This window comes from Lissotriton helveticus, chromosome 1_1 (genome assembly GCF_964261635.1).
Source record: "Lissotriton helveticus chromosome 1_1, aLisHel1.1, whole genome shotgun sequence".
NCBI classification, from domain to species: Eukaryota; Metazoa; Chordata; class Amphibia; order Caudata; family Salamandridae; genus Lissotriton; species Lissotriton helveticus.
The window spans coordinates 350278461-350293918 of record NC_136057.1 but is presented as its reverse complement, the minus strand read 5'-3'; the positions used below and the strand labels follow the sequence as shown (position 1 = coordinate 350293918).

The 15458-nt window shown below is 43.6% G+C and overlaps 1 protein-coding gene across 5 annotated transcripts in view; it reads right to left on the bottom strand.

The window, feature by feature from the left end:
- BORCS5 (BLOC-1 related complex subunit 5) overlaps nucleotides 1-15458 on the bottom strand; it is a 237828-nt gene that overhangs the window by 150172 nt on the left and 72198 nt on the right. For all 5 annotated transcript variants that reach the window (XM_078673508.1, XM_078673524.1, XM_078673535.1 and 2 more), the window contains one exon: nucleotides 6507-6665. In XM_078673508.1, coding sequence (XP_078529634.1) covers nucleotides 6507-6665 — 159 coding nt within the window. The remainder of the gene's footprint in view (nucleotides 1-6506; nucleotides 6666-15458) is intronic.

The following is a 15458-nucleotide window of genomic DNA, read 5'->3' as shown; positions in this document are numbered from 1 at the left end:
TAGGTGAGGTGCTGTAGAAGCTTATGCACTTGTTGAGAATGTTATGATATCTCATGCTCATTCTTGTTCCTTTTAGCTGATTGCTGCCACAGATAGGACCTCACCTCCCTCTCCTGTATACAAAGATTATGCATTTTCCTTTTCAGGTATGAGGGTGTTTTGATAAGAAAGGGGTATTACAACACTGATAGTGTTTCAGAGTTATAGAGTAGATAGGGAGGGGTGTGAATCTAAACACCTTGTCTTTGTCGTTTCAGATCTCCCTCCCCGCTGTCCCCTTCCTTTCCCGCGCTCGCGGAATCATTCTGTTGGTCTGTGACATATACCGGGCCGCGGGGTGGTTGCGTGGGTGTGGGTAGAGGTCTCTCAGCACATCCCAGAGGAGAATCGTGGTGGAGCCCGACACTGGGTCCCTTATATGAATGGCTTATGTAATGCCATAGCAAACTTCGACCCAATATCGAAATCATGGAGGGGGGCGGAGATTGTCACAATTTTTAAAAAGGGGAACAGACTGGATCCGGCGAAATACCGCCCGATCAGTCTTATAGGCAGTCCACAAAAAATATTCATATCTTGTTGCGCCTATCGTCCTGGATCGAAGAGGTGGACTTGCTAACAAAATACCAAACAGGGTTCCGAAAAAAGATTAGTACGACCGACCAGGTTTTTAGGTTTTTATGCCTGTGTTGGAAATATATTAAGGTCAGACATAGTACATTGTATGTAGCATTCGTGGATCTAAGAGCTGCTTTCGATTTGGTTCCTAGAAACAGTCTCTGGATCCACTTAAGAAACCTTGGAGTGCCCATCGAATTGCTAGTACAAATAATTAGAATACATGAAAATAATTTAGCAAAAGTAAGATGGGGGCCCCGGGGAGAACTCACTAGAGAAATCCCAGTGAAGCGTGGAGTGCGACAAGGTTGTGTGCTCGCGCCAACCATGTTCTCCCTCTACGTAAATGACATCCCCTCCTTCCTCGAAGGAAGTAAAAGTGATTCACCCAAGCTAGGGGGGGAGGCAATTTCTGCATTATTTTTTGCAGAAGACACTATTCTAATTTCACAAACTCCTGGTGGGCTCCAAAATCTGATAAACACTTTCCACTTATACTGTACCAAAAAGGGTCTCGAGATTAATCAGAGCAAAACAAAATATATGTCTATTAACCCAAGTATATTCTTCAAAAAAAAGTTGGAACTTCAAGGTGAAAGATTGGAATATGCGAACAGTTTTAATTACTTGGGTATCACGTTAGATTCTAAAATGGCATGGAAACCTCAATTAGAAAAAAACAAATTAATCCTGCTCCAAAATTCAATGCCAATATTGAAGAAACACTGAGGGAGTACCTCAAAGGCTGTATCGCCTGCCATTGAGGTTTACAAATGTAGGGCACAATCCGCAGCCCTCTATGGGGCAGAACTTTGAGGCCCGCATTGTAAACATAACTTTGAAGTGGGTGAGAATGACTTTGTGCGAAGGTTACTATCGTTGTCAAGAAGAACACTATTGGTACCTGTTTTTTTGGACATCAACTTAAAGCGCACTGATAGTCTAGCAGCGCTACGTCCCCTCATGTACAGGATAAGTATCTGGACCACTGATGAGCTTATCCACTACAGACTGGGCCTACAAGAGCTAATGCCCTAGGGTATTGTAAAGGATATCCCCTGGTTCAAACATATTGCCACCTGGTTCAAAAAAATAGGACTACTAACTTATTGGGAAAAACCTAACTAAATCCTGTAGCAAAATAGCAAAGCGCTGATTTTGGGACTATCAACGCGAAACTTTACTACAGGATGCTAGTTTAGGACCCTTATCCATAAGGTTCCTCCAGTTTAAAGATGAGCCCAAATTTGAATCCTTTCTAGATGAGGTTTATCCCCGGTGGCAAAATTATTATACCTCAAATTTAGATATGGGGTCCTACAGACCAACGTTAAAAAATCCAAATGGGGCTACAAGACTCCCGATAAAGACTCCGACATATGCAGTTTCTGTAAAAACGTTACACTGGTCAAGGAAAATGTTTCACACATTTTATTTTTCTGCCCGGCGTACAAAATCCAGAGGGAAAGATGGATCAAACCCTTATGTAAAACCCTGCAAGTAAGACACTATAGGGAGGCAGAACGAATTCTCCTATCAGATACTGCACGACTGATAGTATTTTGTGTGTCTCGATTTCTTATGCGTGCAATGTTCCATAGAGCCAAAAATGGCTTGAAACTGTAACTTTAGTTGACCATCATGTAAGCAGCTAGTGGATAGTATGCAGACTGCCTTAATATATTTAGACGACACAGGTTTTTAACATAATTTGTGTATAGCAACGATTGGTTGTTGAATAGCAATTTGTCTATTTTTTTATCTTGTCTGAATAGTAATAGTTTTTAATTGGAATGTATGAATTAAAAATGTAGTATACCCCCGCTTATCTAATTTTTCCTGATGTAAATATTTTATACCTTTTATTCCATTTTAGCGATTTTAGAAATTTCTGATGAATTGTGTAAATCTTTCCCCCATCCATGACATAGGGCCTAGTCAGTTATTAAAAATCTTTTGCTGTGACGATGGTTTTAAATTCTAATGTGATGTACTTTTATTATGCACTTTTATGGTTTAGAAAAAAAAAACGAAATAAAGTTTGAATTGAATTGAATAGCACACTCCTCCTCCTCATCAGACTAAGCCACATTCAATTCTTCCAATCTATCCTCTTGCACCTCACATAATGGCAGTGGCTACCAACTCAAACATTAAACTACTTCATTCTTTACCCCCAGCACATACAGCATTCTGTAATTATAATCCATTTGCCTCATGAATAATCTGGCAATTTTTGGAGTAGCAGTCAACAAACCTTCCATGAATAACAGTTTCAGAAGAGCTTTATGATCGTGCCTGACCAAACCTTCAAACCCCCTCACAAAGTTTCTGAAGTGTTCAAGTCCCCATCCCACAGCTAACGCTTCTCTTTCTGCCACTGAGCGTCTCTCCTCGTTTGGAGATATTGTCTAGAAGCAAAATACAGTCAGTACATTACCAGCGCTATTTTTTTAAGAAAGCACTGCTCCAATTCCCTGACAGCTTACATCAGTCCTTATTATCAATTTATTACCAGGATGAAAGCCATGTAAAGCATTAGCAGCACTGATCATTTTCCTGGTTGATTCAAAATTCTTGTGTACATTAGCAGTCCAGTCAACTGTAACCTTTTCTTTCAACAGTTGCCTCATTTAAAAAAGTTCTGTAAAAACTTGAGTAGAATTCCACTAATCCTCAAAAAATAGCGCGAATCATCTTTGTAAGATGGTACTGGTGCATTACAAATAGCACTAATCAATTCTCTTTTGGGTTTTATGCCCTCCTTGCTCACCTCATGACCAAGGTAGTTCAGTGTTTGCACCCAAAACGTTCACTTCGAAAACTCTGCAGACAACCAATGTTGCTACAAGGTAATTAACAACTTACTTAAGTGAATATCATGCGGCTTCCTGTTCTTTCTCATTACTAAAATAACGTCCTGAAAAAATATTGGGCCATATGTATCAAAGGGTTTTGCCCATTCTGTGTCTACGGGAAAATGTGTTCATACATATGGCCCATTGTGCCTTCAAATTCCTTAAAGAGATTGTAGGTACATTTTTTAAAATACTGCGGAAGCCAAGCCAAAAGGTATATATATCAAATAAGATTTTTACTGTCTGGGTGCAAACAAACCTGATGGGAGGCGGAGGATAAATCTATTGACGAAAACAATTGCATCCTCTTCGTCAGTGCCCAATGCTTCATTGATCTTGGAAACCACTCACAATATTTACATTCAAGTACCTTAGGTCCACACACAACCGAATCTTACTATTTCGTTTTCTTGCCACAACAAAAGAGGCAATCCAATCCTAGGCCTTCACTGGCTCTATCATCCTAGCTTTTACCAGTCTTTCCTCTTCAACATTCACCTCCTCCCTCACAATCCAAGGTACATTTCTCATTTTGTGCACTTTGGGTTCAGTATTTCTTTTAAGGACTTTTTTTTTTTAAACCCTTTAACAAACCAATATTAATAGAAAATACTTTGGGAAACTTGTCCAATAATTCCATTACTGTTTGCGTACTACTCCTCACTATCAGTACTTGCTCGGGACTGTTATGGTTCAAAATTATGTCAAGGCCCTTTAGTCAATCCGTCCAAACATTAATGGACCCTCAAATAGCTTTTCTATTTTTAAATTCAAAACTAACAGTTTTGCACCCCCATAGATATCGGATTGCCTGTGAAACTTTCTGGTGCAATATCTGAATATAACAGATAGGCACCCAACACTACTTCTTACTTCTCCCTCTACACCTTCTTGTCTACAATTGTTTAAGGTAAGCCTACAATTAAACATGAACAACCCCAATTTATTCTCACACACAGGTTTGTTTCTACACGCCTTTGTTAGAATGCTTACAACCTCAGAAGATGTTTTGACAGAACCATTTATACAAAAAATACAATCCTTCCTTTTCACTACTGTCATCAGTTGTTGAATAGTCAGAATAAAAATCAACATTGTCATTTATAGCATTTACTTTTTGCTCCCACCCTCTCCTTTTGCACGCCCTAGCATAGTTTCCCTTAATACCATATACAGAGCGCTTCTGATTTAGAGCAGGGCAATTTTTACTAGGGGATCAGAACTTCCCCAAATGTAACACTTTTTTTGACTAACTTTATTTCTATTTTGATTCCTACTATTAAATTTGCTTTTCACATTTACCCTTCTTTCAACCAATTAATCAATCAATCAATCAGGGGTTTTTTAAGCAAGTTACTCACCCGTGAGGGTCTCAAGGTGCGGGTAGAGGGATGGGAGGGTGTGCAGCTCCGGAACAGCCGAAGAGCCAGGTCTTCAGGCTCTTCCTGAAGGTGTGCAGAGTGGGGGAGCGTCTGATGTTGCCTGGGTTTCCAGGTTTTAGGACACGTGGGGTTCCTTGTTGTGACTGGTTAGACAGGTACATGTCAATTTATTAGGGATTAAATCTCATGCCGCATTTGGACAAATAGGATTAATGTCAACCTCTTCCATCACAACTGAGCATGGACAGAGTGTGTATGTGCACTATCTAAGCGGTTTGCCGAATATGGTTCTAAAGAGGTGTTGATTCTTCACCTGTTTGCTATGTGCATCTGCAATGCTGCTGAGGAGGGTAAACGCTCACAGATACACCTTCCCCAATCACAAACACGGACTGACCATACATCCGGCACCTCCATACACATTCATCAACAGTGAGGAGAGTAGATTCACATGGTCTAAGCCTTGACTGAGGCAGCAGGGGCACAAACGTACTGTAAGACCATATTTGTGTTAGAATTATTGGTTGGGTGAATGGTGTTTAAGTGTGGTAGAGTAGAGAAGCAGTAGATCCTGTTTCATGTAATGGAAGGAGGGCAAACAGTGTAGAGGCAAAGTGCATCTTTCTTTTGAGGAACTGTGATGTCGTATAATCCATGTACTTGAGTGTCTTTGGTGCCTAGATCATAGATGTGCTGGAGACCTCAACAAGTAAATGTAGAAAATAAAGTGAACAATGGACGTGCAGAAAGGGTAGGAGGGTTTAAGGAGACTGGGTACTTTTGAGTCTTTGCAGACTGAGAAAGTGAGAGTATTAGTGTGTGCATTGGGAGATGATAAACACACTGTCCAAGACAAATAAATGTTAAGAAACAAACTGATTTTCTTTGAGTATGAAGGATCTGTGGAGCTGGCAAGAAAATCAATTGCGCATGTTCTCAGTGAGGATGTAGGCAAAGGGGGAGACATATGGCACTTTACTTTTTTTGAGTGAATAGATTTAACACTGTTCCTGCAATTATAAGTGTTGTGCAAATTATGTGATACAATTTCAGTGTTGTAACAATTCTGTACAATGCCTAAACACCCACTCACTCTTGTTCTGTGTCGTAGCTCTCCCATCAGTGTCATATGTCCACAATAGTTTACCTCTATATCCTTAGGTATACATCTCCATGTATGTTAGCAGTAGCTGCGGCTCACTGCCTGTATAAAAGCCCTTTCCACTGTACCAGTTCAACCATGTCACTTTCCTAGTGCCACAAGACCGAAATATTTTTAAATGTTTCACTCAATTTGTGCTACTTCAGGCTTATGTATTTAGGCTTTAATCAGGATACCCAACACCCCTTACAGCATAAACAATTCATTCATGGTTTAGTGAGGTGCATCTTAATAGTTTTGTGATACAACAGTGTGATTATTTGACTGTGTGATAACCGACGGCATGAAAATGCTTTGTTTACCATTTTACTGCCTAAAAATACAGACCATGCCTTGGCCAGAGGTAATAAGTACTGCCCCAGAGTACACTGTACATCCTTTAAAAAATTCCAGAAATGGCAACGTAAAGTAATTTGGTCAAAGTCGACAGCCCACATTTGCAACCGGGAGACAGTCAGGAACAAATCATGTGAAAGCAGGGCTGACCTTTGAGAAGAGGCTGAAAGGTCGGGATCTCTTGCAGCTTAATGACTTCTGGGTCGTTGCTGACATTACGTAATGACAGGATTCCAGGAGTCACAACCACAATGTCATTCATTTTGGCTCTCTGCTTTGCCAAAGAAGGGGAAGCTGGTGAATGGGAAGCTGAAAAACAAAAGCAAGACCAATTTCAACAATTTTGTGTTACACTGACCATCAACTCAGAAGCCGCTTTAACCATTGAAAAGGTAAAAACATTCAAGAGTTCCTCCACAATCTACATTGAAATCTCAGCAAATGCCGGGGAGGGAAGCCGAACAGTACCTAAAGTAGCGACAGAACACTGGGACTAAAATGTCGAACCCAATAGTGGGGCTGGGAGAGACGCGGACTCATGTCCAAACTGATGCAGCCCTTTAAAAAGAGAAAGCTGAAGCTTCAGGCACCAGGAAAGTCCAGCAAAAGGGGTGGAAGTACAACACCTCTAGATTCATTCAGAAACAGCTACAACCTGAGCAACTGCAATCCCTAGCCACAAAAAGTGCTACTAGGGCATCTCACTTTTCGGAAAAGATGGATGGCACCTATATTTGTAGGGTGAGGAGCGCTGGCCAAACCCTCATACATAGTCCTATAGCTAATTCCTGGGGGATCTGCAGTCATGGACTTTACCATACTAAACCAAAGTGGAAGGCACAGTTCTATTAGGGATTACAAATGATGGACACAACTGATTCCTGACTCTTCCTGTTCTCAGCAAAGTGTGGGGACTGGAAATAAAGATGAGCGACAGGCTCCAAAGGAGTGGAATCAGAACAATCATAGGAAAGGGCAGAAGTTTCAAAGAGAAGGTTGAATAAGCACTGGCAAAACTAATAGGTTTTGCCCGTGAAACCTACTGGCTTTGCCAATGCTTTTTTGGGCATAGTAGGCTGTTGCAAAGGTGTGGGGATCCGGTGTGGCCGGCTCCAAATATCATTGCAAAAATATTACAAATGCATGCAAAGATGTGAATGCATCCACATTGGCCATCTCTGAATGCATCTGTAATATTTTAACAAAATCATTCAAAGATAGCTGTAAAGGATGAGCATACAACATTGGCCAACTGTCAATGGTTTTGTAAAAATAATAGAAACCCATTTCTAGATGCCCGTCACAAGTGTGTAACCGGGGGCAGCCATTTTGAAATTGGTAAAAAAAAAACAAAAAAAACTTTGAAAAACTCTGAAGATAGTCACCCACTGCCAATAGATTGCTAGGAGGTCCCAAAAGACCAACACAAATACAAGTATTGGCAAAGCTGTACACCTTATTGAAGAAAGCAAAACTCTCTTTCCTGATCTGCGCTGCACCAGCAAATAAATCATTTTAAAAAGGCACAATGACTTGACCAACGCTGGTGGGCGCATCTTTCTGCTGGTTCACGCAGGTGCATGTATGTGTGCGTATTTGTCTAAAAGCCTGCACATCAGCAGAATGATGCAGGCGCTGTTTGCTTTTTTTAATTTATCGATCCAACGTGGGAAGGATGGCAGAACCAATAGGTGGGTTGGGGGCAAGACATAAGCAGCATGGACAGTGAGAAAGTACATGTACTCCCATGGACAGCCTAAAGTAAAAGAAAATAAGATCAGAACCAACCAGCAACACTGCCCAGGCCCCGAGAAATCAACTCACCCACTTACTACAGCAAATCAGTTTTTATCAGGGCTAGTTATTTTCAGGCCTACTGGCTCATTCTGGCGAGCTGATAAAGAACAGCTGTTCTGTTCTCTCAGAAAGTGAATGAGGAATAAAGATGCCTATAAATCTTGTTTTTTTCTTGTCACATTTGATCTGCGTTCAGAGACTCACCCAGGGACACACTGCGGCCCTCATTCTAGTAGACCTCTCCACAGCCTTCGACACAGTCTCACATCGCACTCTTGCAGCCAGACTTCATGACGCTGGGATATGAGGAACCACCCTCAACTAGTTCCAATCCTTTCTCTTCGGCAGAACCCAGAGAATCAGAATCCCTCCCTTCCTCTACAAACCCACAGAGATCCACTGCAGATTACTCCAAGGATCATCGCTCAGCCCCAACAGCCTTCAACATCTACATGGCCCCCCTCGCAACCAGCGTCAGACAGCATGGTCTCAGCATAGCATCCGCCGATGACATCCAGCTCATCCTCTCCCTCACGAAGAACCCGAGGACACCAGACTCTGCTTTCAGGAAAGAATGAAGGACATCGCAGTCTGTATGAAAGAGAGCTGCCTGAAACTCAACTCTGAGAAGACTGCGGTCCTCATCCTCGGACCCTCCACCTCCGCCTGGGACAACACCTGGTGGCCCTCCGCAGTCCACGCACCCCTACGGAACACGCACGGAACCTCAGTATCATCCTAGACTCCTTCTTCACCAGGACCCGCCAGATCAACTCCGTTGCCTCCACCAGTTTCAACTGTCTCTGCATCCTCCCCAAGACCATCAAATGGATACCCCCGAATGCAGAAGGACCGTCAACCAGGCACTCATAACCAGCAGACTGGACTACGGCAACACCCTCTACGCCGGAATCAACAGAACTCATCTACATAAGCTCCAATCCATCTAGAACACCGCAGCCACACTCATCCTCGGGATCCCACAGCACAAACCCATGCCCCAACACCTACAAGACCTCCACTGGCTCCCTGTCGAGAAGAGAGTAACCATCAAACTTCTCACCCACGACTACAAATCCCTCCACATCGGACCCGAATACCTCAACGAGAGAGTCTCCTTCCACGTACCTAAATGGAACCTAAGCTCCACCGACCTCGCCCTGGCGGAGACCCCCCCGCATCTGCAGAAACAGAACTGGTGGAAGAACCTTCTCCTGCACACCTTCAGGAAGAACCTCAAGACCTGGCTCTTCGACTGAACCGGAGCTGCACCCTCGCCCCCACTAGCGCCTTGAGACCCTCACGGGTGAGTAGCGCGATTTATAAACACCTGATTGATCGATTGTCCACTCTCAGCTTATCTTACAATTTGCAGTAAGAGAAAGAAAATTAAACACAATTCCACAATAAAATACGCAGCAAAGTTGGAGGATTTTGTCTGATAATTGCACTGCATAAAGAGAGTGAAATGAAAGGCTTAGAGATATCAGTTTTTTCCTAACACACAGCATTTAAATAGCATGTAAATGAACTGTACTAACATTTCAAAATTTATTTTAGTAGCTATTAAAGCACTTTTTTGTAATTCTGTTTGATGAAAAAAAGTTTTGAATAGGATGAAAACAAATCAGAACTCTTTACTTGGTGATGTGCAAATCATTAACATTGTTGCTGAAACCCAATTTCCACAGAAAACTGCTTATACTATATATAGTATCAGTAAGACTGCATGTTAGTGGGAAACGTTTGTGGCCATCTTAATGGAAAATATTCGGTTTGTAAAGACAGTGCGCTACCAAATCATGTTTTAGTAATACATTTATTAAACGTGAGTTTTGAAACATAAACTGAGCAGTAATGAATGTTATTTTAACTTTGAGAATACATTGAGGATATGGAACTCTAGGGAAATTAAAAGGAAACACACAATGCACATCACAAACTACAGTTAAGCAATACAGTACAGAAAGCCCCCAACTTTGTTATAGAAACTGGAAACGAGGTTAGAAGCAATTTACTCCTTGTACATGCCCCAGTACTAAGAATTTTAGTATAACCACAGCTATGTTGGCCTTGATATATAACTATGATTCTGCACACTCCACTAAACCAAACAAGAGTCCACTGTATCCCAATCCCAAACATATTTGTATATCATTTGAACTGTAGAAGTGCATCCAAATGCAAAGGTTAAAACAATTGACATTTACAGAGGTAACCAGTCGCATCTCGATTTTACACATTTCAGAAAATAAGGTGTTCCACAGACTGGCAGTAGACAAAAGTCCAACTGTTAGCATGGGAACATTAGACCCTCAGGATGACGACAGCATATCTCAGACCTTTGGCCAGATCAAGGATTTAGCCTGAACAACCAGGTATTCTGCAAGAACACTGAAAGAGACAGGTGGTCTTACCTTAAGATGACAACCATCAAAATTCAAAGGGGAGAATCAGTGGTCATGTGCAGTGTGATATGTAAAGTATGAGGCTTTCGAAAGCACCAGAAAAGCTTTACCAAATTGGCAAAGGCCCAGAGAGAGTGTTTTGGTATGATCCAGTCCACTGTGCAGTTTCTACAGAGGTGAATTTATTTGAGGATGAGTGGTTTACAAGGTTCTCAGATGAGAAGAACAGGGAGCTGTAACATGAGGTTAAAGGGATGCAGGGGACAAAGTAAGTCTACATTTGTATTTTTGTTTTATTTTCCAAGCTCCTCAGCAATGGCTTCTGAAAAAGGCTACTGTTGGGATAGATGATACATTTACTGTATGAACATGGGGCTCATACCTGTACCCTCAACCTCAGCAGAAACACCGCCAAACTACCAAAGAACATAGACTAGGGTTCTGCAAAAAACAAACTACCACCTTCATCTAGCACTATTTTCATGAATTTGTGTGCTAAAGGGCTAAGCGTCTTTGGAGAATGGCTTTTAACTGTGGGTTCTTCATGGGGGGCGTGGCCACCCTGAGCAGCAGAATGGCAGCATACTAGAGCGGATCCGCCGGCTGAGCGTGAAAAATCCGTAATTAATCCGTGCAGGATACGCTGACCAGGGTCCACTATACTGCGGAGGACGCCTCGATGGCCCAGGACACCACAATAGACTTTTGAGGGCGAGCTGGCGCTGGTCAATGGACGAATGCACGCTGCCGGGCGGAGGCCTACTCCATGGTGAGCCGAGAAGAGCCGGGACCTAGAGTCACAAACTCATCCGCTTAGAGTGCCGTGGATGGCGGAGGAGCGTCTCCTGCTGCCGTGGTGAGGTTTGGAAGCGGAGATCCAACCGCGGACTCCGCTGGGAGCCTCGGCCTGGTGGGGGCGGCGACGAATGTGCGCTTGGACAGGGTGAGCAGAGGGTCTGTTCTCGCGTCGGCCGACTTGGACAGAGGGGACAGTGTGGGTGGGGGACTGCTGCCACCACCGAGTGCTTGGAGGCTCCAGATTAAACCTGGGGACTGGTCATCCTGTGTGGGCTGCAGGGCACACTATGCATTCGGTGCTCTGCGGCTCACTGAAGGCAAGCATCTGAGAGGATAGCCCGCCGCCTCCTATTGCCAGAGAGGGGACCCATGCAGCCGCAATTTTATGCGACGAGACGGAGGCCTGTGAGCCTGCATACCAGTAAGTGACCTGATTATTCCTACCGCACCGGAAACCTTGGAGGGGCGGTGTTGGGCCCTGGTACATGAGCAGAGGTGGTGTGGAGCGTACTGGCTGTGTGTGGCGGTGGCTCGGACCGCCTCTGTGGGTCATGGACGCTTGGCCCCGTACTATATTGGCAGCCATTTTATGCAGAGAGCGGCGGGTGCGCTGTGGTGAATATTCCTGCGGAGTGGAGGGGCCAGAGAGACCTATATATAGGCGAAGGAGGCTACGCAGACTATCTATAGCGCTGTGTGTGCCTGCCTACAATGTGGTCTCCCCTCTTGCCAGCTACAACTTAGGGTGCTTAACCTTTATTAATGGATCGCCATAATTGTGAGTAGACTGGGACGCAGCGGACAGGTTCAAGCGACAAGTTTACCCATTTCAACAGGCTGCGTACAACAGGAGTTTGAGGGCGACCCCAGGATAGAGTCGAGTAGTACACAAGTGAAAGGACTTGAGAGGGCGAAGGTTAGACCCCTACATCGTGGAGTCGCTGAGTGGCGACATAAGTGAGCCTACACTGTACGTACCAGTATCTGGGTTACAGAGTAAAACTCCTCAACAAGCGTAGATCACCGTCATGGGGAAGCCAGAAACGCGTCAACCGAAAATAAATTTTTACAAAAATCCAATAAATCCACGGATAGCGACACAGGTCAACAGGATCTACCCGGATGTAGCGCAACGGATCCACCGCCCGCAGATGATATCAGGGAAATGTTTAAGGATTTGAAGTCCAGTCTGCAAGGCATAGACTCCAAGATGGACTCACTGGCGGAAAGGATGGACAGAATAACACATTGTGTTGAGAAGCAAGAGGGTAGAATGGCCATATTGGAGACAAGGGTTACGGAAACGGAGGAAGGACAGACGGACATGGACAACAAGCTGCGAGGAATGGATGGAGTGCTACAGCTAATCAGTCAGAAAAAGGAGGATTTGGAAGCCAGATCGAGAAGGAATAACATACGAATTACGGGAATAGCAGAAACAACAGATATTCAGAATATGGATAAGTTCATTGAAGAAATGATGAAAGACCTTTTTGGACCTGAGCTGTCTGCCATGTTCCTAATTGAAAGAGCTCATCATACGCTGGGTCCCAGGCCGAAGCCGGGTGCGCCGGCACGACCAATCATAGCGAGGGTCCTAAACTACAGAGACAGAGACACGATTCTCAGGCTTTCAAGGGAGAAAGGAGAAATTCAATATAAAGGGAATCACATAGCTCTATACCCAGACTTCACTCTCCAGGTACAGACGGCCCGGAGGGACTTCATACCGGCGAAGAAAATCTTCCAGCAGATTGGGACCAGATACGTCTTGATCTATCCTGCCAAGCGGAGAGTTCAAGGTCACGGCAAGCCCACTTTTTTACGGACGCCAAGGCTGCCCTTGCATATGCGAAACAGATGACGAAAGATCACAAACAGTTGGGAGTGCTGAATGACTCGCAGACTGAGAAGGCTATGAGTGACAATGATTGAAGGTCCTGGTCATAATCGCTGGAAACGCAGATAAATGTCATACAGTTGGTAACGATACTGGGTTTTGCGAATTCTATATGACCGGGGACAGGTGGTATTCACGAAAAAGGTGTTCCCACCCAATTAATGGTGGGTGTACATGGTTATCTGGTAGTCCTGGATGGTGGCTGCTGTGGTGCACCTTGGTCGGTGGCAGTGTTTTATAGTCTCCGCCACCCCACCAAAAGAGTGGGGGTGGTTTGCCTGCGTCCTCACGTCACCCCACGGGATGATTCCCTTACATTCACTATTATGGTTTGCTTGTTTATTGTTTTTGGGGGACAGGGAGGGGCACTCACAACCTAATTGGGGGGTTGGTGTGGGTGGGGGAGGGAGGGAGAATTGTACTGTTTTATTTACCTGCCATGTCCTGTATTGGAGCTGAAGAGTTGTTTTTGCCTAGATTTTATTGACATAAGTCAGCTGCTTGATTGGCGACGAGCCCTTGCCTCGCCGCAGGTAGCCACCGGAGAACTGCAAAAAACACAGTTGATGGACAGAATGCAGAACAATGTCTTACATTCACCCCAGTACAAAGATCTGGGCCTAAATCCATCGTTTTTTTGCACTCCACACCACCCTAGGTCAGACAATGGCTATATGCAAATCAGCCTCGACCCTGTGCCTCATGGGAACAGTCCAGCCCGAACTACCAAGCCATGTCTTTCCTAGACCGGAATCAAGCATCCAAGGACCGGTTTCTGGCTATCAGCCTTCTTCAGCCTGGATAGCTTGACTCCAGTGATGTGGAGAGCCTGGGACTCACGTCTGAGCATACCCAGCCCACTCGGGGTGAAAATTGCAAAAAACACAGTTGATGGACAGAATGCAGAACAATGTCTTACATTCACCCCAGTACAAAGATCTGGGCCTAAATCCATCGTTTTTTTCACGTCATCAAAAAGTCTCAGTTCTTTGAAAACTCCATGAGTTCTTGGACAAGTCCCTAGCTGCTGAAGCAGTCGTCCAAGAAATCGTTGTGGATTTCCGAAACTAGTGGAAGTAGCCCTGCCGTATTTGGACTGTATGAGCTATGTCTAAATATGGTTATGATTTCTATGCCTATATAAGGATAATGTGATTTATACCTATATAAGGGCATGAATCGGGAAAATTACAATAGGGTCCTAAAATACTATACAACACCCACTCCACGTTATCATATTCAACTTAGTTTAAGCACTAAAACATATAGCATGTGTTTACAATCCCACCCAAAAATACATATAAAATGCATTTGAAATGGTTGCACACGAAAAATGAGCATTTGTACTGAACGCATTTAAAAGCAATGATTTCACTGTAAGCTTATAATATGATATTGGAAATGCTAACTGAATGCATCATGAAATTACATTAATGAAATGGCTCTTAGTTACAGAAAAAAAAAATTCAAGACCATTCCATAGCAGAATATACAAGTTGTTTTGGTTTGTCGATTAGGTCAATATTGTTTCTAGGAAGTATTGAAAGAATTCTTGTTCTCTAAGAATAGTTCTACTTTAAGCAGATTGCTTTGTGCCAAAGTTCATTGTGTTTTGGAAAAAGTCATATCAAATTGTAGAAAAATAGAGTTCTAAACTTAGAAGCTTTCCTTTTAAAAAAACTGAAGGTCGAATTTCAGAGTTGAAAGAATGCTGTGGGCTAACTTCAAAAGTTATTCTCGGTGTCAGGAGAAAACATTAAGTCGTCTAGGCTGGCAAAGAATGTGTCTACCACAGTAGATGAAAGTTAAACCACTTCATTGAGTAGATCAATTGCACACAGATGAGAAGCATCGCCGTCAGCATCAGTCGCATTAGCAATGTTCGTAGTAGATGGTACCTGTGTGCCTGTTGGTCCGCATATCACACCTTCAGCTGGAATTGCCGGTGAGATCTCAATGAATGCCGTTATCAGGATTGGTAGCCGTTGGGGGCAACACAATACATGAGCCGTTAACAGATCCAGTAAAGCGTCAACATCCATTGGCATTGCCAATGGAAGTGTTAGACAGATATCTAACACGCATTCCTCTCCACAAAGCAGTCATCGTAGAACAGGTAAGATGCAATCTTGCCAGATTGGTCTGAATGACAGGAACCATGTGGTATTCAGATCTCTCAAACGAGCCAAGCCAAGGATC